This window comes from Uloborus diversus, chromosome 4 (genome assembly GCF_026930045.1).
Source record: "Uloborus diversus isolate 005 chromosome 4, Udiv.v.3.1, whole genome shotgun sequence".
NCBI classification, from domain to species: domain Eukaryota; kingdom Metazoa; phylum Arthropoda; class Arachnida; order Araneae; family Uloboridae; genus Uloborus; species Uloborus diversus.
In genome coordinates this window covers 50,107,199-50,133,390 of record NC_072734.1, presented here as the reverse complement: position 1 = coordinate 50,133,390, position 26,192 = coordinate 50,107,199, and the positions used below count along the sequence as shown (strand labels likewise).

The following is a 26,192-nucleotide window of genomic DNA, read 5'->3' as shown; positions in this document are numbered from 1 at the left end:
AGGGTGCCGTAGGTAGGAGCGAGGGGCTCCGCAAAAGAACATGGTATCGATGTATATAATGTTACAGCGATAGGCTAGGGTGCCGTAGGTAGAAGCGAGGGGCTCCGCGAACGAACATGGTATCGATGTATATAATGTTACAGCGATAGGCTAGGGTGCCGTAGGTAGAAGCGAGGGGCTCCGCGATTGAACATGGTATCGATGTATATAATGTTACAGCGATAGGCTAGGGTGCCGTAGGTAGAAGCAAGGGGCTCCGCGAATGAACATGGTATCGATGTATATAACGTTACAGCGATAGGCTAGGGTGCCGTAGGTAGAAGCGAGGGGCTCCGCGAATGAACATGGTATCGATGTATATAATGTAACAACGATAGGCTAGGGTGCCGTAGGTAGAAGCGAGGGGCTCCGCGAATGAACATGGTATCGATGTATATAATGTTACAGCGATAGGCTAGGGTGCCGTAGGTAGAAGCAAGGGGCTCCGCGAATGAACATGGTATCGATGTATATAACGTTACAGCGATAGGGTAGGGTGCCGTGGGCAGAAGCGAGGGGTTCCGCGAATGAACATGGTTTCGATGTATATAATGCTACAGCGATAGGCTAAGGTGCCGTAGGTAGAAGCGAGGTGCTCCACAAATGAACATGGTATCGATGTATATAATGTTACAGCGATAGGCTAGGGTGCCGTAGGTAGAAGCGAGGGGTTCCGCGAATGAACATGGTTTCGATGTATATAATGCTACAGCGATAGGCTAGGGTGCCGTAGATAGGAGCGAGGGGCTCCGCGAAAGAACATGGTATCGATGTATATAATGTTATAGCGATAGGCTAGGGTGTCGTAGGTAGAAGCGAGGGACTCCGCGAATGAACATGGTATCGATGTATATAATGTTACAGCGATAGGCTAGAATACCGTATAGAAGCAAAGGAGGTTCCGCGAATGAACATGGTATCGATGTATATAATGCTACAGCGATAGGCTAGGGTGCCGTAGGTAGGAGCGAGGGGCTCCGCTAAAGAACATGGTATCGATGTATATAATGCTACAGCGATAGGCTAGGGTGCCGTAGGTAGGAGCGAGGGGCTCCGCGAAAGAACATGGTATCGATGTATATAATGTTACAGCGATAGGCTAGGGTGCCGTAGGTAGAAGCGAGGGGCTCCGCGAACGAACATGGTATCGATGTATATAATGTTACAGCGATAGGCTAGGGTACCGTAGGTAGAAGCGAGGGGCTCCGCGAATGATCATGGTATCGATGTATATAATGTTACAGCGATAGGCTAGGGTGCCGTAGGTAGAAGCAAGGGGCTCCGCGAATGAACATGGTATCGATGTATATAACGTTACAGCGATAGGCTAGGGTGCCGTAGGCAGAAGCGAGGGGTTCCGCGAATGAACATGGTTTCGATTTATATAATGCTACAGCGATAGGCTAGGGTGCCGTAGGTAGAAGCGAGGGGCCCCGCGAATGAACATGGTATCGATGTATATAATGCTACAGCGATAGGCTAAGGTGCCGTAGGTAGAAGCGAGGGGCTCCACGAATGAACATGGTATCGATGTATATAACGTTACAGCGATAGGCTAGGGTGCCGTAGGTAGAAGCGAGGGGTTCCGCGAATGAACATGGTATCGATGTATATAATGCTACAGCGATAGGCTAGGGTGTCGTAGGTAGAAGCGAGGAGCTCCGCGAATGAACATGGTATCGATGTATAAAATGATACAGCGATAGGCTAGGGTGCCGTAGGTAGAAGCGAGGGGCTCCGCGAATGAACATGGTATCGATGTATATAATGTTACAGCGATAGGCTAGAATACCGTATAGAAGCAAAGGAGGTTCCGCGAATGAACATGGTATCGATGTATATAATGCTACAGCGATAGGCTAGGGTGCCGTAGGTAGGAGCGAGGGGCTCCGCTAAAGAACATGGTATCGATGTATATAATGCTACTGCGATAGGCAAGGGTGCCGTAGGTAGGAGCGAGGGGCTCCGCGAAAGAACATGGTATCGATGTATATAATGTTACAGCGATAGGCTAGGGTGCCGTAGGTAGAAGCGAGGGGCTCCGCGAATGAACATGGTATCGATGTATATAATGTAACAACGATAGGCTAGGGAGCCGTAGGTAGAAGCGAGGGGCTCCGCGAATGAACATGGTATCGATGTATATAATGTTACAGCGATAGGCTAGGGTGCCGTAAGTAGAAGCAAGAGGCTCCGCGAATGAACATGGTATCGATGTATATAACGTTACAGCGATAGGGTAGGGTGCCGTAGGCAGAAGCGAGGGGTTCCGCGAATGAACATGGTTTCGATGTATATAATGCTACAGCGATAGGCTAAGGTGCCGTAGGTAGAAGCGAGGTGCTCCACAAATGAACATGGTATCGATGTATATAATGTTACAGCGATAGGCTAGGGTGCCGTAGGTAGAAGCGAGGGGTTCCGCGAATGAACATGGTATCGATGTATATAATGTTACAGCGGTAGGATAGGGTGCCGTAGATAGAAGCCAGGAGCTCCGCGAATGAACATGGTATCGATGTATAAAATGTTACAGCAAAAGGATAGGGTGCCGTAGGTAGAAGCGAAGAGTTCCGGTTATGAACATGGTATCGATGTATAAAATGTTACAGCAATAGGATAGGGTGCCGTAGGTAGAAGCGAGGAGTTCCGGTTATGAACATGGTATCGATAAATATAATGTTACAGCGATAGGCTAGGGTGCCGTAGGTAGAAGCGAGGGGTTACGCGAATGAACATGGTATCGATGTATATAATGCTATAACGATAGGCTAATGTGATGTAGGTAGAAGCGAGGGGCTCCGCGAATGAACATGGTATCAATGTATATAATGTTACAGCGGTAGGTTAGGGTGCCGTAGGTAGAAGCGAGGGGCTCCGGGAATGAACATGATATGGATTGTATATAATGTTACAGCGATGGGATAAGGTGCCTTAGGTAGAAGCAAGGGGCTCCGCGAATGAGCATGGTATCGATGTATATAATGTTACAGCGATAGGCTAGGGTGCTGTAGGTAGAATAGAGGGGTTCCGCGAATGAACATGGTATCGATGTATATAATGATACAGCGATAGGCTAGGGTGCCGTAGGTAGAAGCGAGGGGCTCCGCGAAGGAACATGGTATCGATGTATATAATGCTACAGCGATAGGATAGCGTGCCGTAGGTAGAAGCGAGGGGTTCCGCGAATGAACATGGTATCGATGCATATAATGCTACAGTGATAGGCTGGAGTGCCGTTGGTAGAAGCGAGGGGCTCCGTGAATGAACATGGTATCAATGTGTATAATATTAATGCGATAGTCTAAGGTGTCGTGAGAAAATGTAAATTCTTCAATTCGATTTGCGGCCCACTTAAAGAGTGCCGCAAATCGAAACGTTTGAGAACCTCTTGTTATAAAAACAGAGGGGTAAAAATGCGTAGTGGGATCTCAGACTAATGTGTCTTTTTCTTCCTTTTACAAAAAAGGAAGTATTGTAATCGAGAAAAAATTTTCACTCAAAAACCGTCCTTAACTTCCATTTTGCTCAACCCCGAAAGAAAGTTGAGTTTTTTTTTTTTTTTTCAACCCGACCAGACGTGGATAAGTGCCTGAGAACGTATAGACACCCGAAATATCCATTTTGACGACCCCTGAGTTAATTACAACGAATGTTCTCATGACGTGCGTATATACATATGTATTTGCGTATGTGCGTATGTATCTCGCATAACTCAAAAACAGTATGTCTTAGAAAGTTGAAATTTGGTACGTAGACTCCTAGTGGGGTCTAGTTGTGCACCTCCCTTTTTGGTTGCATTCGGTTGTGCCAAAAGCGGTCTTTTACACCTTTTGATGGGGAAATAATTGCTAATTTCAATGCAAACTCAAGCGGTGTTATAATTTGGCAAACACTTGGCGATATATCGCCAAACTTTTGGTCGTCAAGTTTTGTCTCCAACTTGGCGACAAGTTTGGCGTTTTTTTATTTTTTAATCTTGTTTCATTTTGGCCATGGCGATATTAAGACAGTTAACTATTTAATTGCATTAAAATTGCCATAGATGGGGAAATAACATTAAATTGGTGTAAAAGGAAGTCATGTGATGCACACATAAGTTCTTTTTTTTTTTTGTTCTTAGGTGATATAGAGCGACTGCAACGCTTTTGGCTACAGGGTGTGTGCAAGCCACAAAACCAGAAGCGAAATGCCAGTAATCCTCTGGATATAAACCAGTTCATGAGTGCCTTCTTGCTACTTGGTTGTGGAGTTCTTTTCACCTTGATGCTTCTTGGTCTCGAACACATCTACTTTCTTTACGTTCGGAAGCATCTATCCAAGAAGGATGACGGTGGATGCTGTACTCTCATCAGTTTGGTAAGTTATTTCCGGATAACAGAGGAAATAAAAAAGCACTGTTTTCTTTTCTCGTTTCTTCTAACTTATATAGGATACTTATAAAGACTTGCACTAATAAGGAAAAAATCATTGAAAAAAAAAACCACAAATTTAAACAGTTATTTTTTTATTATTTTAAGATAAGATAGTATTATCACATCTTATTATTTTAACCCTTACACCCTTCCTGATTGCATGAATACAGACTTCTTAATATTGTATAAAAAATACTTAACTAAAAGTTTCAAAATAAACTCGGCTTTTTATTTATTTTTTTGCCATCAACTCAATTACGGCCATTCCAGATTGACTGAGCCCCTTATGAGGGCAAAGTGCAGTCTTTGGATACTGTAGCTTTGCTAGAATTGCAGGCAAGCAAGTTGTTAGATATTTGCTTAAAATTCTGCATTAGCTTTGGTTACATTTTCCAAAATGCTTTTGGAGCTTCCCTAATAAAACAGGAGGCCGTCAAGCTATTTCTACAAAAATGTAAGTTTTCTAGGAAGGTTCTTGATTTATTCCAAAATCATGACTGGATTTTTTTTTTTTTTTTTTTTTTTTTGAAAAGATTTCTGGAGCCCTTAGAGAGATTCCAAGTTACTTTCAGAAACGTTACAGACTTCTAGCAAAAATTTTTCGTGTTTTTTTTTTTTTTTTGTCAGATATGGTACTGGCAGAATTTAGACACATCAGCTGCCCATTATTTTCCGGGAACGTCTTTGAATTCTTTTTACAGTGTATCTCAAACTTTTTTCACGACGTTTCTAAGTGTGTAACTTTTGTAGTTATGAGAGGAGTTGAGTATGGAAAGAGTATGCTTATTCAACTTCATGCACGTCTCTTGCGCAGCAAGAACACACATTCTGTGGGGTGAGGCACAGCCTTCTATATATCAGGCCTACGCGCTGTATTGCGCAATCGTGTCACGTGACGTCAAGTAGGCTTTGAGCGGGGAAATCCCTTTAGTTCAAACAGTGTTGTGGACTTCAAGTAGCTGCTCGTTGCGGATGCAAAATTGTATTTCATCTCACAACTTTAGTATCAAATAGCAAAGTAATATTTATTCCAAATGTGTGAATATGTTATCAACTGCCTTTATGGAGACTTGAAATGATGTTTTCTTTTTTGTTCTTTGTATTTGACTGTGCTAAATCGTTACGTTTCGTCAAGTTTACATTATAAGCCGTTGGGATACTTTGGTGGTGAAAATTTAACGTATCAAATGTTTAACATCTCCAAATATGTTTGAAGCTACTATTGTTGGATTAAAAAATGTTAAGAAGGTAAGTGTGGTTACCAATGGTTATTTTTAAGCAGAATTGATAATAAAAATAAATACAGTAAAATCCCTCCTAGCGGATACCCCTCCTATGTGGACAGTATTTAATTCTTCGATTCTAAGGTAAAATTAAAAGGTATTATTAAACCTCTGTCATGCGGACACCCCTCAAAAATTTTTGTCTTGATAGTGTCCGTATTAGAGGAGTTTTACTGTACTTGTAAAATAATATTTTAAGGATTTTTTACTTGTAAGGGGCGAATTTTTATATATGGTTTTTCATGCTACATATTTTTATCACTTTCGATTTTAATGACGAAGCTTTTTTGCCCTCAATTTGTGTAATGATTATTTTTTGTAACTATTGTTTCAAGGAACTTTTTAACATCAATTGGCTGAAGAGTGCTGTTTAATAAATACATTAGATCGCGGTTCATTAAAAAGAGCAACTGTTTTAACTTTTAAAGCAGTTTCTATTTCTGTAAGGTACTATACTCTATTATTGAAAGGTACACATTTTTATTTATATTTTTTTCATGTAATTCACGTTTATTACTTTCGATTTTAATGACGAAACTTTTTGTCTTCATTTTGGTAAATGATTATTTTTTGTAACTAAAATTTCAAGGAGCTTTTTAATATGAATTCTCTGAGGAGTGCAGTTTAATAGATACATGAAATCGTGACTTTTGAAAAACACCAACTTTTTCTTTTAAACCCAGCTTCTATTTATATAAATGTATTTTAAAATGTTGTGGTTTTTTTTTTTTTTTTTTTTGGAGAAATTCATAGCAAATGAAAATGAATTAAAGCTTTTAACAACTATTAGCGAGCCATGCATTAGAAATGTGGTACATGACCATTACAAGCTTAGCTTTCACACCATTTTCTTGATTTTGAGAAATATTATGCAAACGATTTATAACATACTGTAGAATAACTTCTCCAAAAAAAAAAAAAAAACTCACAGATAACTCATGATAAATCTAATTATATTTTTTACTCTGAAATATATGCATCAGTATTGTCCTTTTATACCAATTGTTTAGTTTGTTTCAATTGTTCAGATGTTTTGTAATTATTATTGGGTATTGGAGTGATTTTTTTCTCAAAAATGTATGCTGTTTCTTTTGTTTGTAACAGTTAGAAATATGGCTAAATATTGGTTTATTTTATTCCATCTTATTATTATTTTTTTTCATTTGTCTGTATTTTTATCAAAGGAAATCAATACTACTTTAAATCATTCGTGTGAAAAATGCAAAATATTTATTAGTTTATGAATAAGAAATATGCACTTCCCGTTTGTCTTCCCCGTCTGTCTTAATCATTTTACAGTTTACAGTAAGCAAAATTTATTTCGTACTTTCTTTTGCATTATGATTTGAAGTTGAAGTGTATTTTCTTTTTACCCATTAAAATTTTCATGTTTATTCATTATCTATATATTTATTGCGAATATAATATTTAATGTGTCATGCATGAATTTTAATTTAGTTTACTATTTAAGAACTATTTGTGTCGATATTAAAACTCAAACGATATAAATTTTTAATTTAAAGATGTATCGGAATATTTCACGTAAAAATTAACTGTGTTTTTTAATGGATTATAAAAAAATCTAAATTTTTATTCACGGTAGAGCTATTATGAGATGTAAACAAACCGCCTTCACGGGCGGCCATGTTGAATGAGCGCGCAGGTCTTGTGTTAAGATGGCTGTGGGTGAGGGCTTGATCAGAAACAACCCTTATATGGATATAAACTGGCACATTAAAATTGGCAATATGTCTTAAAAACACAGGTTCTGAGGTTTGGCCCTCAGGACCCTTCCACCCCCCTCACGGCACCCCTGGGAGATTTTCTTTAATAGACGCTATTCTTAGTTTTCGATGTTAGTGCCACTTACCTGAAATTAGAATGTATTGTTCTAATGTTTACTAATAATAAAGCTGAAACTCTTTCTGTCTGGATGTCTGAATCTCTGTGATGCGCATAATGCCTACACCGTTCAGCCAATTTTCATGAAATTTGGCACAAAACTAGTTCGTTGCATGGGGGTGTGCACCTTGAAGCGATTTTTCAAAGATTCGATTTCGTTATTTTTCTACGATTTTATTTTCACCGCCATTAGTGGATTTAATTCCTCTACACCGAGCGAATAACAATAACATGGACGAGTCAATTACCATAGCATGGACGAGCAAATTACCATAACATGAACGCGCAAATTAACATAGCATATAGGCGAGAAATTCATCATCCATTATTTGTAAATATACAGGCGAACAGAATGACCTTTTAATTTCCAACTACGGGCAAAGCCGTGCGGTTACCGCTATAGAGAATAAACTTGATGGGATAAGAATTAAAATATTGAAAAACGTACGTCAAAACCTTATTGCTATTGTCCTTTTTTTTTTTTTTTTTTTTTTCGTAAACAAAAATTTGTTATTGGTGCATCACTATTCAAACATCCTGAAAACTAAACCGAAGTTATTCCCAGCGTAAAATTTACATAACAATCGGAAGTCCGTTCCTGAATGCATTTTGCTAGCTTGAATTATTATTTTTAATTTAACTGCGTTTATAATCGCTTTTTTTTTCACTTAATGCGGTAAAATTTATCTTTCGACTTTTTAAATCATAACTTCTACGGTAACATTATCTTTGGCTACTTGAGTGCTGAAACTGTTGAATAGAGATCAGCGTGTGAAAATTTCAAACATAAAGCCCGTATTATGGATCTTATTATAAGGGAACTTACTGATCAGTTACGCTCTTTTAAAGTGTACAGTTTGAACTGTCAACAACACTACTACTAAATTACGCAAAAATTTTTAGATCTTTAATCTTCTCTTCCGGTAAAAAAAAATCTTTTTCCATCATCTTCCAAGTGATGTACGAAAATATTAAAAGCAGAGATATAAAAAAAAAGATTCCGTAAATGAGTAATGACTCCTCAGATATGAGATATATTTTTAAAATATTGAAATTATCTTGCCTTTTAGAATAAAATGTTAATATAGTAAAAGTTCAACATTTTTAAAAAATACATTCCTTTTCAGAGCATGGGCAAATCCTTGAGCTTCCGTGGTGCTGTGTATGAGGCTCAGGACTTGATCAAGCACCACCGCTGCAAGGACCCTGTCTGTGACACGCAGCTGTGGAAAGTCAAACACGAGCTTGACATGGCGAGAATCAAAATCAGAAAACTAGAAAATTACATTCGGCATTTAAGGTATTTGAGTGCACATGCATATCATTCAGTTCCATTTACTATTACTCTAATGTACAATAATCTCTTTTGTACTTCTCATATTTTATCTGTCTTTCAGTTGTACTGCGATCTTCATATATTCAACGTCCAATTTAGAAATTTCGGCTACTTAAAAACGTATGCAATTTAACTGTTATTAATGTGAATATTCAATTTTATATTACAGTTCAATGCTGACAATATTTTTTATTTATTCCTTTTTTTTTTCCTCACTCATTTTGCTCTAAAAGCTTTTTTTTTTTCAAAATAATCTTATGCAAATGAATAGGCTACTTGCTTTTATTTACAATTAAATTTTTATGCATTTCTCAATCCATATTCACAAGTGAAACATTTGTAATCATTTATATCTCCCTTGATTCCCGGAATTTTAAACTTTGCCTTTTATTTGGGATATATTCGCATAAAAAGACTTGGTTTACTAATCTGTAAGGCATTGAACTCGTAACCGAATGCCGTTGATCGAAGATCATCCGCGTTCGTTAATATTGACTGTGCCACGTTAAATATGTCGTGTTCACAAAGTCATTCAGGTGAATCAAAACCTCTAGGGTTGCTGGACCAGAAATTGCTCACTTCTGGTCTGGATAGAAAAACGGAGCTGTCTTCAAGGCCCTATCCAACTGGTTAAACCACAAATAGTGGTAGATACGGGGGACCCTAAAGTGTGGTATGATATGACATTCGCACAAAATTAACCATTATGTATCGTAACGTGAACTATCAACTTTCTTATAAGTTTTCTTGTATTAAAAAAATAACCAGTGTACGCGGGAGTGTCCCGCCCCGCCAAGGAAACCAAACGTCAGCAGCCAACAGAAGCAAATCCACCGCCAAAGACGAAAGAAAATGAAAGCGACCAAGAACAAGATTACACGACAGAACAAGTTGGCGTTTTTTGGGTTTTTCACCCCTCTGTATCTCAGCCCCATGAAGACCCCCGGAGTTGATTTTTAGTACACTCAATCTCTAGTGGCCCCTGACGCCGTAAACCAAAATACAATCCCCTGGACCATCAGAGGGAGGAGGTATTAAAGTTATAAAATCGCTGTTCAAAAACGTTTTCGCTTTCTTTGACAGGGCTACAGCCCAGACGAAAAAAGGAATCAAGCTGAAATTTCGCACACACATTCCTTGTGCTCTACTGATGTGCCTTTCGTGCCATTTGACCCCCCTCCCCTTCCCCCTCATTTTACCCCCCAAATTGTACCCTCCCGGGGTTCTATCACAGCCCCCCGGGGGGCTACGGCAATGATTTTTTGTATACATATTCTTGGGGGGCCATTGAGTACATATACAAAAATTCAACCCCCAGGGACATCATTGGCCGGAGTAATTGAAGTTTGAAAATCACTAATTTTCCCTAAATTCTTATGTACTTACTCTCAGCTCATAGGGTTTATCTCGGACTGCAATTGCAAGGTTAGAACAGATCTAACAGTTATTCCAAAGTTGTCTTAGGAAATGAAATTCAATCAAGACTAAAACATATTTAACAGTTGCAACTAGACGTTAAATCGCGTATACCACAAATTTGCCACAGCGACTGCGCATGCGCGCAGACTTAGCTCATTGGGCTTTCTGTTTTCAGATTCTATGTTGTTTGTTTATACTTAAGCAGAGAAACAAATTAATGAATGAGATTGGAATGCTGTCCTCCCCCCTCCCCCCCCCCCCCTCCCCAAAGTTTTGCCGATACGAAATTTCCTTCCCCCTGTTTTTCAGTTTTGATATATTTATGGAGGGAAGAAATTTTAAATGTCGGCGCGAAACTGGGGTTAAACCATTACAATATTTTACGTGACAAACTATATGAAACTGTACGCATATGAATACGGCACATATAACTTTTTAATTGAAAGCGAAAAATAGCACTTTTTTATTGGTTTGCTTATTTTCTAAATTGATGGATTTTTCACAAACAACACACATAATGAATTGAAAATATATGAAATACGTGTGTGGATATCCGTGCTTTGCAGTAATTTGTTAGCTGAAAAAGATTTTGCAATTAATTTAAGCAAGACTTTTAATGAGCTTAGTCCGCGCGCAATATTCGCATTCGCTATGGCAAATTTGGGATATGTGCGATTTGACATCGAGCAAAGTTGTATAGATCTTCTAACACATTCAAATTTAAAATATTTAATGGCTTAGTTTTTTTTTTTTTTTTTTTTTTTTGCTTTGTGATATGCGTTATTTCGTTTTTTAAATGAACTTTTAAACAAAACTAGGTATTAAACAAGACAAAGACTTCTATCAAGAAAAAGATAAATCACCAAACAATTAAAATTATCCCATAAAACGTAAAATAATCCACGATTTAGGAAAAAATGTAATTAAACAAAAAGTGAAAAGCTAGATTAAAATAGCCCTCAAGCTGTAAAACATTTAAAGAAACCTTCATGAAAATTTTGAATAATCTGTCAAATAAAGAAACTGTAATAGAATTTATTGCGAAGTTGTAAAATACTCGAAAACAATAATTTAAAGTATAGTATTTTATTATCCAAGAAGTTTTCTTTGCAACAGAGAGGATACAAGGATTGCAATAAAGTTTAAAATGCCCAATTCTCGCAAAATGAACATTAGAATCTTAATAGTCAGAAAATAACTTGACGTAAAATTAGGCTAGCCATTATTGTTCCTTAAAAACACAAAACAGCGTTGTTTCAACTGAAAATTTTCTGACTTGAAGTTCTCAATTCTAAAAATACAGATAAAGTAATAATATCAATGCAAAAAGATGTGATATCTCATCAAAAACAACCCTGTTGTAAAAATTTCCCCGCCAAGAAAACCTTTAACTTTTCCGCACAAAAAAGAAGGCCTTCATCCTAAACCCCAAAATCCTCAGCCTTAAAAAGTTATGATATCTAATTTGCCCGCCAAGTATCTGCCAATTTATCATCCTCCCTCTTCTCCTTTTTCATCACAGCTACTTCCATTAGAACCTCCTCATACCTTCGACTCCTCAGAAATATGGATAGATCATTTAAATTGTTTATCTTGTTTGGCGGGAAGCTTTTCAAAGTAAAGTGGTTGCTTGGTGAGCAAAAAGCTTCCCGCCAAACAAGATAAACAATTTAAAAGATCTATCCATATTTCTGAGGAGTCGAAGGTGGGAGGAGGTTCTAATGGAAGTAGCTGTGATGAAAAAGGAGAAGAGGGAGGATGATAGTTTGGCAGATACTTGGCGGGCAAACTAGATATCATAACTTTTTAAGGCTGAGGATTTTGGGGTTTAGGATGAAGGCCTTCTTTTTTGTGCGGAAAAGTTAAAGGTTTTCTTGGCGGGGAAATTTTTACAACAGGGTTGTTTTTGATGAGATAATTTTTACACGTTATAGGCGTGATTATACGGTTATGCCTGTAACTCATAGAAATCATTTCTTCTTAAGTGATCATTTATTAAAAAATTAATACTTCATATGTGACAATAAAAAAGTAAAGTGAAGTAAGAATTTTTAAAGTTTCGAGTTAAGCGCGTTTGAAGTTCAAATCCTCGGTAGGCTTTCATTGATTTTTTTTTTCTAAATCATGCTGCTGTATTCCAGTGTAGTAGTACCTAGTAGGGGAGACTGGGGCAGGTTTTCGCGCTTTTTTTTTATTTTTGATATTTTTTATTTATTTACCTAAGTTTGAAAAAACTGTACGACACCATTCAGAGAAACATTGGCTACAACGTGGAATTACTTACATCAATTAATTAAGCTTTGTTTTACAGAAAAATAGTTTTAAGTGTCATTATGTCACGTGCGAAAATGTGCCCCGTGACCGGGGCAAGTTTTCGCTTACCTTATTAATAGACAGGGACAAGTTTTCACATGCACTTATATCAATATAATTTAGGAAATCAAACAAAATATTTTCAACGTTGCTTATTTATTGATTTTCAGTAAATATACATTTAAAAAAACTCATCACCAACTTGGCTACTTAATAATTTTAATACATGTAGGACTGTTAAAAACACTAAACGTCATCGTCACTCACAATTAATGCATACAAAGAACATAGCGTTTCCTTTGATGCAAGACTCGTGGGCCCATCTTTTGCAACGAGTGCACTTTACCCGTATCTCTTTAGCCTTAGATTTACTGTACAGTTCTAAGCAGTAAATGCAAGAACAGTCTTCTTCCTCTTCATCACTTGATTCTTCATTTTCTTCGAACTTGTTAGGTTTTCCAATTTGTCTCTTAACAATTTAGCTCTTTTTTACATTTTTCTTATCTTCCTTTTCATTCTCATTTTTCATTTGTTTTCTCTGCTTAGCTTGTGGCTGCTCTAGTCTAAGCTGCTGTTTGACCGGAGTGTCGGTCAAAATGGCCGACTTTCTCTTCTTTCTTCCTTTGCCGTCTGTGTTCTCTGGCCCGCTTTTTCCAGATATCTCACTTCTTCTGTGGTGGGACAACCTACGTTTGGCTGTGATAGAACTTGAGTATCAGCCTCTTCATGCTGCCCTGTTATAGGCCTGTACACTTCTGCCTGCACTGGGGCAGGTCTGTCGGTGAAATAGGCTGGCATGTAGTCGGCATCTGTAAAGATATCTGGGTTCAAGGGAAAAGGACATATTTTCATAGGCCTTTTATTTGTGCAAACCCAAGAACTCTTTCAGACTTTTTTTTTTGTAGTGTCGTACCACGACAAATCTGAAAACCCAAGACACAGATCAGTATCAAGTCATAATAATAAAGTCATTCTGTGAACATATCAGTTTAATGCTATTTTTATAAACACTTAGGCCTATTTTGTTTTAACATGTATCTCTCATTAATGATTGAGATTGTGATTTATTTTTTGTCTGTTTTTTGTTTCAAAATATAAGTTGTCAAATAAGAAGTTTACCTTTTCATGTGTATTTAACTATTTCATTTAAGAGTAAATAATATAATAAACATCTATAAATAGTAGCGATCGAAGGGGGCGGGGCATATTTTAGATGCGACGGGGCACGTTTTCGATGCGAAAATATGCCCCGCTTGGTGTTCGAAAACGTGCCCCGTCGCCATGTTTTTCCTATAACTTTACGCAGACGGTCAAAAAAAAAAAAAAGAATTTTATAGACAAACTATCACATCACTGGTAGCTCCTAAATGTGCTCTTTCGAAATATTACAATAGGCAAAAACTTAACTTAAGACGTATATGTTTGTTTTTAGTTTAAATGAGGACATCAAAATTTACTTACCTGTATAAAAACAAGTGAAACTGATGCTACGCAGCGATGTGAACAGCCATCCAACTGAAACTCTCGTAGTTGTCGTCTAGTGGCGCTGCCTTTCAAATAGTCTGGTCGGTGCTTCGCTCTACCGGCTCGCTAACGAGTTAAAATCAAATCGAAAACGTGCCCCGCGCGAAAACCTGCCCCGGTCTCCCCTACTATCCCTTGCCCCAACGCAAAGGCGAGGTTCTCCTACCATTTGCACAGGTAAATTTGAAACTTTTATTTTCGGAACTTACAATTCTTTGCTTCTCACTGCCTCATATTATGACACATATTGGCTCCGGATATGCAAATATATCACGAATAAACGAGAAACATTCCAGGAATAGTGTACAAATACAAAAGAAAAAATGTTATACGCGTGTTAACCTATTGAGAAATACACTTATCTTCCACTTTCACGACTTTTTGGCTCTTCCCTTGCACCGACGTAAAAGTGATAGATTATTGCACAGTGTATATATACATGCAGCAAGAATGAATAACAATAACAACAATTTTTATGCGGTGTGACTGGTTGGTTTTACTCGGTTTTGAGGAATAATACGTGTTACTGATCAGTTTGTGTTGATCTTCTAAATGAAAGAATTACCAACGTTTTATTGCACGAAAATTGCAGTAATTTAATTTTTGTGTATGAAAACATTGGTATTCATTCATTTAATTTTCAAGCACAAAGGTATTTATTCGTTATTTGACTTAATATCTTATTTAATCTTTTGAAAATCTTTATCACCATTTGAAAGAACAAGCATAATTTTAAAATCATTTAATTAATCATTCTCAACTGCGCATTTAATCATCTCGACTTAATTTAAAATCTGCGTTTTATCCATTGTAATAACTAATGTTTTAAATAGTAAAATGGGTTTTTTGGAGATTTGGTGCATACTGCGAGCATTTTATTTGTTAAAAAACATAATGCTTTTGTCAAATCAAAATCTTCTTTAAAATAAATTTCAACAATCCATTAACGTAATGGCTCATAAAAATGGATGTTTCATCTTGTTAGTTTTTAACTTTTAATCTTAATGACTTATTATTATCATTTTTTTTGAACAGTGTAAGGAGAAATATGAAAAAACGTAATGGCATTTTTTCCTGATTTGCAAATGAAATGAGGCCTTTTCAAGGGTCTTTTTTTATTTGAATTGCAAAGCTACTGTTTTATTACAATTTGTAGCTCTTGAGTAATTTTTCTAAAAACATTGACAAATTGAAATTAATTTTTCTCTAGTGTATTAATAATGTATAAGTCATGAGTTTAAAAGCAAATTACAAGTTCCTAAAATTAAATCTGCGGCCTGAATTGATAAAAATTGTCTTTGACTGCAAAACTCGTAATTTGTTATAAATTCCTTTTAATTGCTTCATATATGATTTTTATAAGCTTTTACAAGCAAATTTCAACTGACTAGGACCAAGTTTATAAGATTAAAAGTTATAACATTAAGTACATAAAGTAAATATTGTATTAATATTTAATAAACTACGAAATATTAGATGAAAAGCTATACAACAGCGGATGCCAGATACAGTTGAAACACACACATTGCATTATTTTAAAAAAAAATTTCAGTGTTATACATATAAAGAACATTTTATGCACCGCTGTTAATATTTTTCTATCAATTAATAATTTCAATACCTTCATACGAAAAAAAAAAAAAAAAATAAGCAGTCATGAGACTGCCGACAGAAGTGAAAACTTAAAACCAAAAAATCAATTTGGTGTGTTGTGTGTTTAATTTTCATTTAAAATTAATTGTAGTTTCAAAATCAAAGTTTTATGTTTTGTAAATTCAAAATATCAGCTACAGTTTTTACGTTTATCAGCAATCCGAGAACAAATCATATAGATTTTTGTATAGTCCATTTCGGTTCGTTGATAAAATAAAAACTGATACAAATATAGGAAATATATGAAAATAAATTCTTTGTGTTTTTCAGTTTTCCCTGCATAAAAATAATAAACATACTGAACTTTCCACGTAATCAATTTACTGTATTGCCCCTCGTTATCCGACATGTCGTTTCCCGACCCAACATGCCGGAAAATTCAAATTTTGAGGCATGCCAGAATATTCGGGGTTTATTTTGGAAAAAAAAAACAGACCCTATGGATGAAAAGACATTTGGCAAAAGCCAAATGCCGATTTGTTTGCCCTGTTTTTATGCATTTATATGTAAAACTAGGCAATCTACTTTTAGTTTGATTTGAATCAAATGCAGTTGTATTAAGCTGGTTTCGCATGACGATATGAAAACCTTTTGTTAACATAGTATTTGAAATTTTCTTGTTTTTAATTTTTTGAAACATAGTTAAATTACATTTAAAAGTATAAATCAGTCAATAACGAAAGTTTCTAAAGTGATTTTAAAATATATAAAAAATTCAGTTTGAAATCAAAATAAGTTAAATAAAAAAGTTTTAATGTATCATGTTTATAAAATGAACTAAAAAGCGTAAAATATTTTTGCTAAGCTTCATGCAGATTTAAAGCCCTATACAAGTTTAGAATTTCTTACAGATTGTCTGGAAAATTTGTAATTATGAGTTTTCAATAGCTATCAAAATACTTGTGAGCTTTAAAAGAAACTAATGTAATTTCCCCATTACTGTCAATTTTAATGTGATTCAATCGTTTACTCTTTAAATATCACCAATAGTGGCCAAATTGAAATAAGATTTAAAAAAAAAAAATGCCAAATTAGTCGCCATGTTGGCGACAAAACTTGGTGACCAAAAGACTGGCGATATATCGCCATGTGTCCGCCAAATTATAACACCACTTGAGTTTACATCGAAATTAACAATGATTTCCCCCCAAAAAGGGGCAAAAGACCCCTTTAGATACACCCGAATGCAACCAAAACGGGAGGTGCACAACTAGATCCCACTAGGAGTCTATATACCAAATTTCAACTTTCTAGGACATACCGTTTTTGAGTTATGCGACATACATACGCACATACGCACTAGGATTTCCAATCCCGCACCAATCTCAATCCCGCGGGATCCCGGGATCCTGCAGGATTGACTTTATTCTGCAAAAAGTTAAATTTTTATGTCAAAAGTTGTGCTTTTTAGGAAGGACTGACTACTTTGGTTACATGAATTAGTCGTTATCTTTAATTCTATACACCAATTGTAGAGTACTACAAAGTCACATCTCAAATAGTGACTATCGTTTGGTACGCAAAAGTATACTTTATAAAAGACCAATGTGTCTTATCAAAGCATCTCTCGTATGGAATGGGAAAAGATTTTTGCGCAAAAAACGGGGCTTGATAAAAATTCGTGATGTGGCTCCATTGCAGTTAGTTTTACTGAAATTAAATAATTTTAAACATTCGGCAAAAGATCCCCATAAACTTCACCATCTTATAAAATAGATTTTTGTTTTCTTTTATGGCTCAGGTTAGGGGTTTTTGCTCATGAATTTCGTACAAAAATGGTGTCTGTTTGATTTGTGTATTGCTCTACCCAATTTAACTTGTCTTGTTGCTTCGCCAACGTTGGTCATTGCATCAATACGTTTGATCCGTTACAACAGGGGCGGAACGCTGATTGGGTCGCTGTCACAGTAAAAGATTTTAAATAATTTCGCAAATTTTACCCCTCACTTTAAAGAGACATTAAAAAACTTGAGCAGCTTAACGTACTGCATTGCCATTCCAGTCATCTAGTGATTCATTTGTCACCTCTTTTAGAGTCGTGCCGAATTATTTTTATAGAGCCGTGTTCAGCTAATTCATCGATCATAATTTTCAAAAGGTACCACCCACATTTGTATTATTAGTTCCACGGTGACAAAGACATCAACTGGCCCTTTCTACAGGTCAGAGAGCATAAATAAAAAATAATGTCAGGTTTTTTTCACTGCTTTCTTCTTCAGAAAAATTTTCTGTGCACTTTTAGTAAATTAAAGGTTTCGAGCGCGTTCCTTAAGTTTATGAAAGCGTTCCAACATTGCATTCAAGCTACTCCAGCGGATTTTGCACTTAGTAATACTTTTTTTTCAATTTCTTCTAAGGACCAATTTTCTAGGTTTCAATATGTAGTAATGGTTTTTCAAAAGGCTTATAAATTTTTAAGCATTTTTGCAATTGCTGAGCATATGACCACTGAAACCTCTAATGGGAATACTAATTCATTCTCAAAATGATATATACTCTATTTTTATTGTTTTCATGATTTGTAAATTTTCCGTTCATCATATAAGACAGTTTTTCTTGCTCTTCTTGCAGATATACAGGACGGTGATTAAAACTTTAGATGATACTTGTAAAATATTCGTTTTATGGACGGAAAAATTTGGGAAACGTTTGCATGGAAAAGCTTTGCGGGATTGGAAATACCGCGGGATTTTGCTCTTAATCCTGCAGGATCAATCCCGCTAAATATCATGCGGGATCCCGCGGGATTCGGGTTCGGGATTGCGGGATAGGAAACCCTAATACTAACATCCGTACATACGCACATCCGTACATACGCACATACGCACATACAGACATACGTACATACAGACGTCACAAGAAAACTCGTTGTAACTATCTCGGGAATATTCAAAATGGATATTTCGCGTATCTATACGTTCTTACGAAAAAAAAACCTCAACATTCATTCGGAGGTGAGTAAAATGGAAATTAAGGTTGATTTTTGAGTGAAATTTTTTTCGCGAATACAATACTTCCTTTTTTGTAAAAGGAAGTAAAAATATGGGATAATCGAACAGACAATTGATGCATATATAAACAGTTTTATCGTTCTGCATGCAGTATAAACTAAGGTTTAAGTTTTTTTCATTGATTACCTTTCTTTACACTCATAGTTATATATGTACATTGCCCCATGTTTTTCCTTTTAAAGCTCACAAATATTTTGATATCTATTAAAAACTCATAATTATCACAAATTTTCCACACAATCTGTAAGAAATTCTAAAATTGTAATAGGCTTTAAATCTATCTGAAGCTTAGAGAAATTATTTTATACTTTTTAGTTCATTTTAAAAATATGATACTTTAAAACTTTTTCATTTCATTGATTATTTTATAGTTTTAAATACTGTGCGTTTGAAATGTTCTATTTGATTTTACATACTTCGATCAGTGAGACGGTAAAATTGACAATGGAGTTAGCAAAAATTTCGATAAAATAAACATAGACAATAACTGAACCATAAATAACATTGTAACCCTAAGCAGCATTTAGCGTTATTTAAATTTCTATGTATAACATAATTGCGCAATGCAAGTGGAATATTTTTATGCGGAAATATATAAAATATCATACGTTTATTTCTTTGTGAATGAACTGGAAACACATAGCTGATTACAAAAATATACCAGAGATGTGTTAAGCAGAAATATAAATATATATCTACTAAAAAGTTGCAGTTCTACCGTCTGACCATTGATTGTATGGAAAGGCTAATATCCGGTTTACAGGCGGAAATGGACGCGTCTATATTACCTTTCAGGGATGGTAGATTCTCTGCTATAGATGTGCGCGTTTGCCTCTTAATTATTTCGACTCGGTTTTTAAAAATAACAATTTATTCACTGCAATAATTTTTAAATCGAAACTATATTTGATCTATATTCTTACTCAAAAACTAATTCATTTATTTTGTTTGCAACAAAATTTGGAGCTTATCATTATGCTTTTACATTTCCGAACGAAATAAAAACATTTTATCTTTTTTTTGTTGTTTCCATAGAAACTCATTGCGTTTCCACTCATTTTCACCTCAATTACGACAATAAATGAATAAGCCCCTAGTGTGTGAAATTTTGAAACGCGTGCATCAAAATCCCATCGATATTTTTTTTCATGCGATAAAGAAAAATCAGGGGGTTTTATGGATATTTAATTTTAATTTAAGCGAACATTTTTTTTGGCCTCTAAACTAATAATTAATGGTTAATTAATGAATTTCGTTATAGAATATTGCATTGTCATCGTGTCTGAGGTTACATACAAAATTTCATGATTTTTTAAGGGCTTATCATCATCCTCATTATATTCCAAATATGATACTAAATTATGGTAAATAAAATAGAAAATAAAAAACTTTGATTCGAATCTATTTAAATATTTTGCAAACAATGTATCAATTGTGGTTTTATATCTCGTTGTGCTAAGATTGCGATTATTGGACATCGTTAAATTAAATTATCTATTCAAAAATCCAATTATTGGTAGATTGTTATAATCTGCAAAGTTGATGTTGAAATCCCCACTCAAAATCATTGGAAAATCATCAAAGAACTTCCCAATTTTATCTTGAAGTAATGCAAAAGAATATTTAGAATAAATAAATAAAATTTCACACAGAAATTCTCGTATTGCGATTAAAGACGTATCTGGTGAAATATAAACCACAACCATTGCAATTAACTGTCCATTTCCAGAGTGGCGACGGTAAAGACATGTCTTATCGTTATCAGAAACATTGTTTTTTCTCATCTAAAAAAAAAAAAAAAAAAAAAAACACGCCTAAAGAAGTTTTCACTTCAAAAATATTATATAATCTTAAACCTTTTTACCCCACTGCGCGTGCGCGACGCAAATGAGGGTAAAGTGTTTATCAGTCTTTGTATGTATGCGTGTATTTTTGTTCCTATGTGGCGTTGTAAAGGCTAAACGCCTAGTCAATTTCGATAATTCTTACCTCAATTGATTTGTATTAACCTTGGGAGTGTAACTAAACACATGACAGTAATCAAAATTCACCATATCAACAATCAGTCACCATTTTGTCATTTCAGGATCGTGTCGCATGCTTCCTGCTAGCGGCACAGCGAGCGACAAATGCAGGTAGCGTTTTCAATGCCTGAATTTTTTGTTTACTAAGCCTACAAAATCGATTTTAATCTTTAACATTTTGCATTTGTTTTTGCCTTCATTCAAGGGACTGAGTTTCGCGACGTGTACTTTCTTGATGGGCTTTTTTAGTTTTGAGAGCAAGATTTGACTGACGACGTTTCCGATCTCGCGGTATCATGCTGTTTTAGCTGTGATGTGGTTGACTTAAGTTCGCGCATTTTTGTTAAAGGTCAAGCACATGTAGCTTTAAGCCGAGTAAATATGATTTTTAGTTTAGACCACTACAAGTTACTTAATAAACCTCATGATATAAACTCTCAATGAAATTGAGTGTTCTCTCGCGACTTTCGGTTGTGTTGGTGAGTTTTTTGCACTAATGAAGAGGCTCCATTGTAGCCTTGAAATAGCTATGTGCTGTATTTTCTTCAAAATTTGTGCTTTATTTACGTTGGTTTTTTCACTTTAATCGAAATGACAAGGTTTCGAAATTTACCGTCTTAAAATCATAATAACTAAGTCAATGAATATTAACTAAGAAGTATAAAATAAAAATCATTATTAAATAAAAAAAACCCGACTGCATAAAAACCAAAAAAAAAAAAAAAAAAGGAAAAAAAAAATAAGCCCAGTAGTTTAGAATTTTATTAAGTACTACTGACTACACCATTGAAATAGTTTTATAATCGATACACACATAAGACAAATCTTGAGTTCAAAAGCAGAATAGGAAAATCAACAGTCGGGGCCCATTCAAATTTTACGGGGTTCCTTGATTTAAAACGGAATGGGCCCCGACTGTTGATCCTCCTATTCTGCTCTTGAATTTATGATTTGTCTTATGTGTGTATCGATTATAAAACTATTTCAATGGTGTAGTTATTCAGTAGTACTTAATACAATTGTAGGGCTTATATATATTTTTTCTTTTGGTTTTTACGCAGTCGGGTTTTTTGTTTTTATTTAACAATATATTTTATTTTATTTATTTATTTATTTATTTATTTATTTTTGAATAAGAAATGCAATGCCCCATGTGAAGATTGAACTCCGATCGTCAGCTTGCTCGGATCTTAAGACAACCGCGCTGCCGATTGCGCTATTGAGGTTCGTAGTGCCAATGAAAACAACGCACGTAAAGGAGGGGAGAGAAACCGTGCATGCGCTGTATTCTAAATGTCGGTGAGGTGAGGTGATAGTGTCGCGAAATGGATGGTTTTTTCTCCACCTCCTTAAAGCTCAATGCGCCTATAGAAGTTTTGACTTCAAACATCTTTGAGCATGCGTAACTTTTATTAAGTAAAACCATGCTTCCTATTCAAGGAACACAGTAGTACAAAAACAAGAAATAACAATGTTTAATTGCACAAAAACTGCAGATAACTGCATGTACGTGTTTTTGACAATACAAGGAACCCCTTTTTCCCGCAAAATAAAAGGTTATGGATGAAAAGACATTGTCAGATGTATGCAATAATCTGTAAATTTTGTGCAATTAAACGTTGTTATGTCTTATTTTAACTTCCTGCAGAAAGGTGTTTATTCAATTTTACAGTGCTTAATATGGTATAACCACTTAAGCATCCTACGCAAAAGTTTAAAAAAAAATAAATAAAAAATAAAAAAACATAAAAGTTAATTTTTGTGCACTAAAAAGATTTGTCACAAATTACACTCAAACAAAAAATAAAATCTTAAAATAAGACTAAGTTCTGGGCACATACGCACTCGAAAATTTAAGCATCTGTAACAATTTAACACTGTATTCACTGGACCTGTCTCCCTTGTAATCAATTTTTCTGTAGAGGATGTCTACAAATGATGTCACGCTTTGAAGGAATAGGGAGAAGGGGATGGTCATGAAATCGTGACTAGGGGGAGGGAGGGGTGAACAATAAATGTGACATCACGCATTTTTTACAAGAGTATGTTTATGCTAAATAGTTTGACATGTGACAACGGTGGTATGATGAAGTGTGACAATTTCTGACAAAGGAGGGAGGAGGGCTTAAAAGATTAAAAAAAAAGTGTGACTTAACGCATGTTTATAAAAAAATGTTGATGAAAAATAGCATGACCTACGACAAGGGGGGAGAGAGTATACTGAAGTGTGACACTTTATAACAAAGGGGGGAGTGATATGATGAAATGTGACAGTTTGTGACAAATGGGGGTATGATGAAGTGTGACACTTGGTGGCAAAAGGGGAAGCGGTTGATGAAGTTTGACATCATTTATGGACAGCCCTCCCCAATCTTTAGCATTGGAAAAAATGTCATTGTACGAGATAAACATTTATGTACTTTTATATCTTTTTATTATTACAGAGTGAATCCTCCCAGCTCAGCAGCAGCTGTTAATCAAACAAGAGATCTTACAAAAAATCATTTTGTGACTAACGAGCCTATCAAGAATGCTTTGCCAATGATAGCGCAAGATAGTCTGACGCACTGGCAGCCATCCTATACGGAGATCGCAGAAATTGAGACTGTGTTATGATCTCATTTAACTTGTATCCATTTATGAGCATGGCGTGAATGAATATATATATACTTTCTTCTCACTTGTTATGGCATGCATGTGTATATATTAAATTATAACAATATTTATGAATAAATTAAGTTATTTAATCTCAAGTTTGTTTATTTATTGTCTCGATAATTATTGCCCTATTGCAACTTTCACCTTCGTTTGAAACAATTAAAAAATTAAGAGATCGTTTTTCTTAAAATGGTTTAAAATTTCAGTCAAGAAGGATGAAGCTTTTGTAGTTTTTAGAGACAGGTTTGCTTTTATGGGAAAATTTGGTTAATTTACTTTTAATTAAAACGTTTTGCATTGACACCATTCTCATTTCTACGTAAAAGAGGTTTTTTTTAAAATTGCTTCTGCAAGTTTATTTTTCAGATTTTCGTATTTCTACATTTAGGGAAAACACAGAACTACTCATTCCTACAATAAATGAGCTGATGTGCTTATCACATGACTTTCTTAATCGCCAATTTAATGATAACAGTAGGCATTGAAACACTTTAAACATTTTCACTCCTAGTTCGTCGCGAACTGAAGCAAAAACGCGTTTTACAGAGATAAATTTTTTAATGGTTAACTCTCTAAATATCGCCAATAGCGCCAAATTGAAACCAGATTCGAAAAATAAATTTTTTGCCACTTGCCGATATATCTTGGTTAGATGGTGACAAGACTTGGACACCAAAAGCTTGGCGATATCTCGCCACGGACAAACTATAACATTGTAGAATAATATTCTGCGCATAAAATTGCCATTTTCGGTCTTACGTCAGTGTTGCTCTGAGGTACAAAATGATGTCACTCTCTTTTTTAGACTTTTTGCACCCCCCCCTCTTTTTGTCACATGTTACGCTGTTTTCCATAAGCACATTTTTATGAAAAAATTTGTGTCATGACACACTTATTGTTGTCCCTCCATCTCACTTGTCGCAAACTGTCACATCTTCACAAACCCACCCCTCGATTTAAGCGTGGCATCATTCATGTGCAGGACCGTATGCGGTCAAAAAGGGCACTACAACCCCCCTCCCCATAACTTGAAGAAAGTTTTAATATTAATCGAGTCCTATATCAAAACTTCATTTAAAATTTAAAAGCATGCTTTAATCAATGTTGATAGATGCCTCATATCTTTAGGATCTCTTGGGGCATGGAAACAAAGTTCCAATGTTTAAACTTTTGATCCTTTCCTTTAAATGAAATGAGTCATACAATTGGGAGCATTGTGTTTAAGACTACAAACTTTGAGAGTAGCTGGTTATAAAACTTTTTACTCTATGACTATTATCCCATTGTGTATCCATTTATCTTAGAGATTAGGAGCAATGGCAAACAGTGTGGTTTCTCTTTACCCTTGAGATTGATATTGGTGAATTATCACCATACTGACCAGTGGTTAAGAAGCTTAAAACGTTTTATAGAAATTATACTCAATCTGTGGCTCATAGGTCACGCGTGACCCGCTAAATATTCCAAATCTAAACGGAAATGAATTAAAAAGACAATTCAAGAAAAAAAATCATTATGCGGTAAAATACACATAAAAGTATATGATTTACATCAAAATTAATCTTCCAGACTGAAGAAAAGTGAAAAACGTATTAGGTTCAATTTGCTACGCAGTACAGTTGCATGGGGTACATGGAAAAACCTGAATTGCACAGCAAAACACAAAGGTGAAATTCACAAGTAAATGTTTTAATTTACCTTTCACATGACAAATAAAAACAGTTGAAGTCATTTGCGCCACACTTATAGACCTACTGGAAAGCAAAATGTAAGCTCACTCAACTTAAGGAAGCAACTTTTTTCAGCACTTCTTCTAACAATAATGACGCCTACGCAATTGTTTGGAAACAAGCGAAACACTCTCATATTCTCTTCTTTATATTTCCCAGTTTTTGCTCATTAATAGTTTAACCTCAAAAATCACCACAAGTGTGCTAAGTAAGCGTTTTATAGCTACTCGATGTTTCCATAAGACCCTACATAGTATAAGTAATGGCTGTGAAATTAGTAGTGTTTTCTTGCAGTGTGTTCAGAGGGGTGACAGTGCTCTCGGAAGATCATACGAAAAAGACTTGACACTTTAGGAGAAAAATATCTGATTGTCATTGTTGAGATGATGTCAAAGTAGAAGACTGCTCTTTATGATTTGAAAATAGTCAAGCAGAGTTAAAAACAAACAACAAATGATAAACGTTATTAAAAAAAAAACAAAAAAAAAACTATTTCTAATTATTGAAAACAAGTACGTACCAAAGCTACAATTTATCTGCTAATTTTTCCACACGTTCCGAAGCTTAAGACACTGTCTTTCTTTTAGACGATTTTAGGAGTTTTTATGTATGTCGTGATTAGATTACAATTATAGAATAAAAAGGATGAAATTGGCCGTAAACATTGCGATGTGAAAAACCCAAACAAACTTAAGTTAAATATTTTTCCTGCTGCAAAAATCTTCAGAGGAATCCGGCAGTGACATGCAAAGCACCCAGGGGAAACACATAGATATATTACGAATAAAAGACTTAGGATGTGGCTCGTGTGAATAAAACAGGGTGGGCAAACCCAGGACAATTTAGAAAATTCATTTTGAAAACAAAAGATTAAAATAATTTACA

At 35.4% G+C, this 26,192-nt stretch overlaps 1 protein-coding gene across 1 annotated transcript in view; it reads left to right on the top strand.

Moving 5' to 3' along the window:
- LOC129221433 (glutamate receptor ionotropic, NMDA 2C-like) overlaps positions 1-23,658 on the top strand; it is a 206,289-nt gene extending 182,631 nt beyond the window's left edge. The window contains exons 16-18 of the mRNA XM_054855919.1: positions 4,163-4,398; positions 8,767-8,939; positions 23,364-23,658. Coding sequence (XP_054711894.1) covers positions 4,163-4,398; positions 8,767-8,939; positions 23,364-23,535 — 581 coding nt within the window. The 3' untranslated portion in view covers positions 23,536-23,658. The remainder of the gene's footprint in view (positions 1-4,162; positions 4,399-8,766; positions 8,940-23,363) is intronic.
- The last annotated feature ends 2,534 nt before the right edge of the window (positions 23,659-26,192 follow it).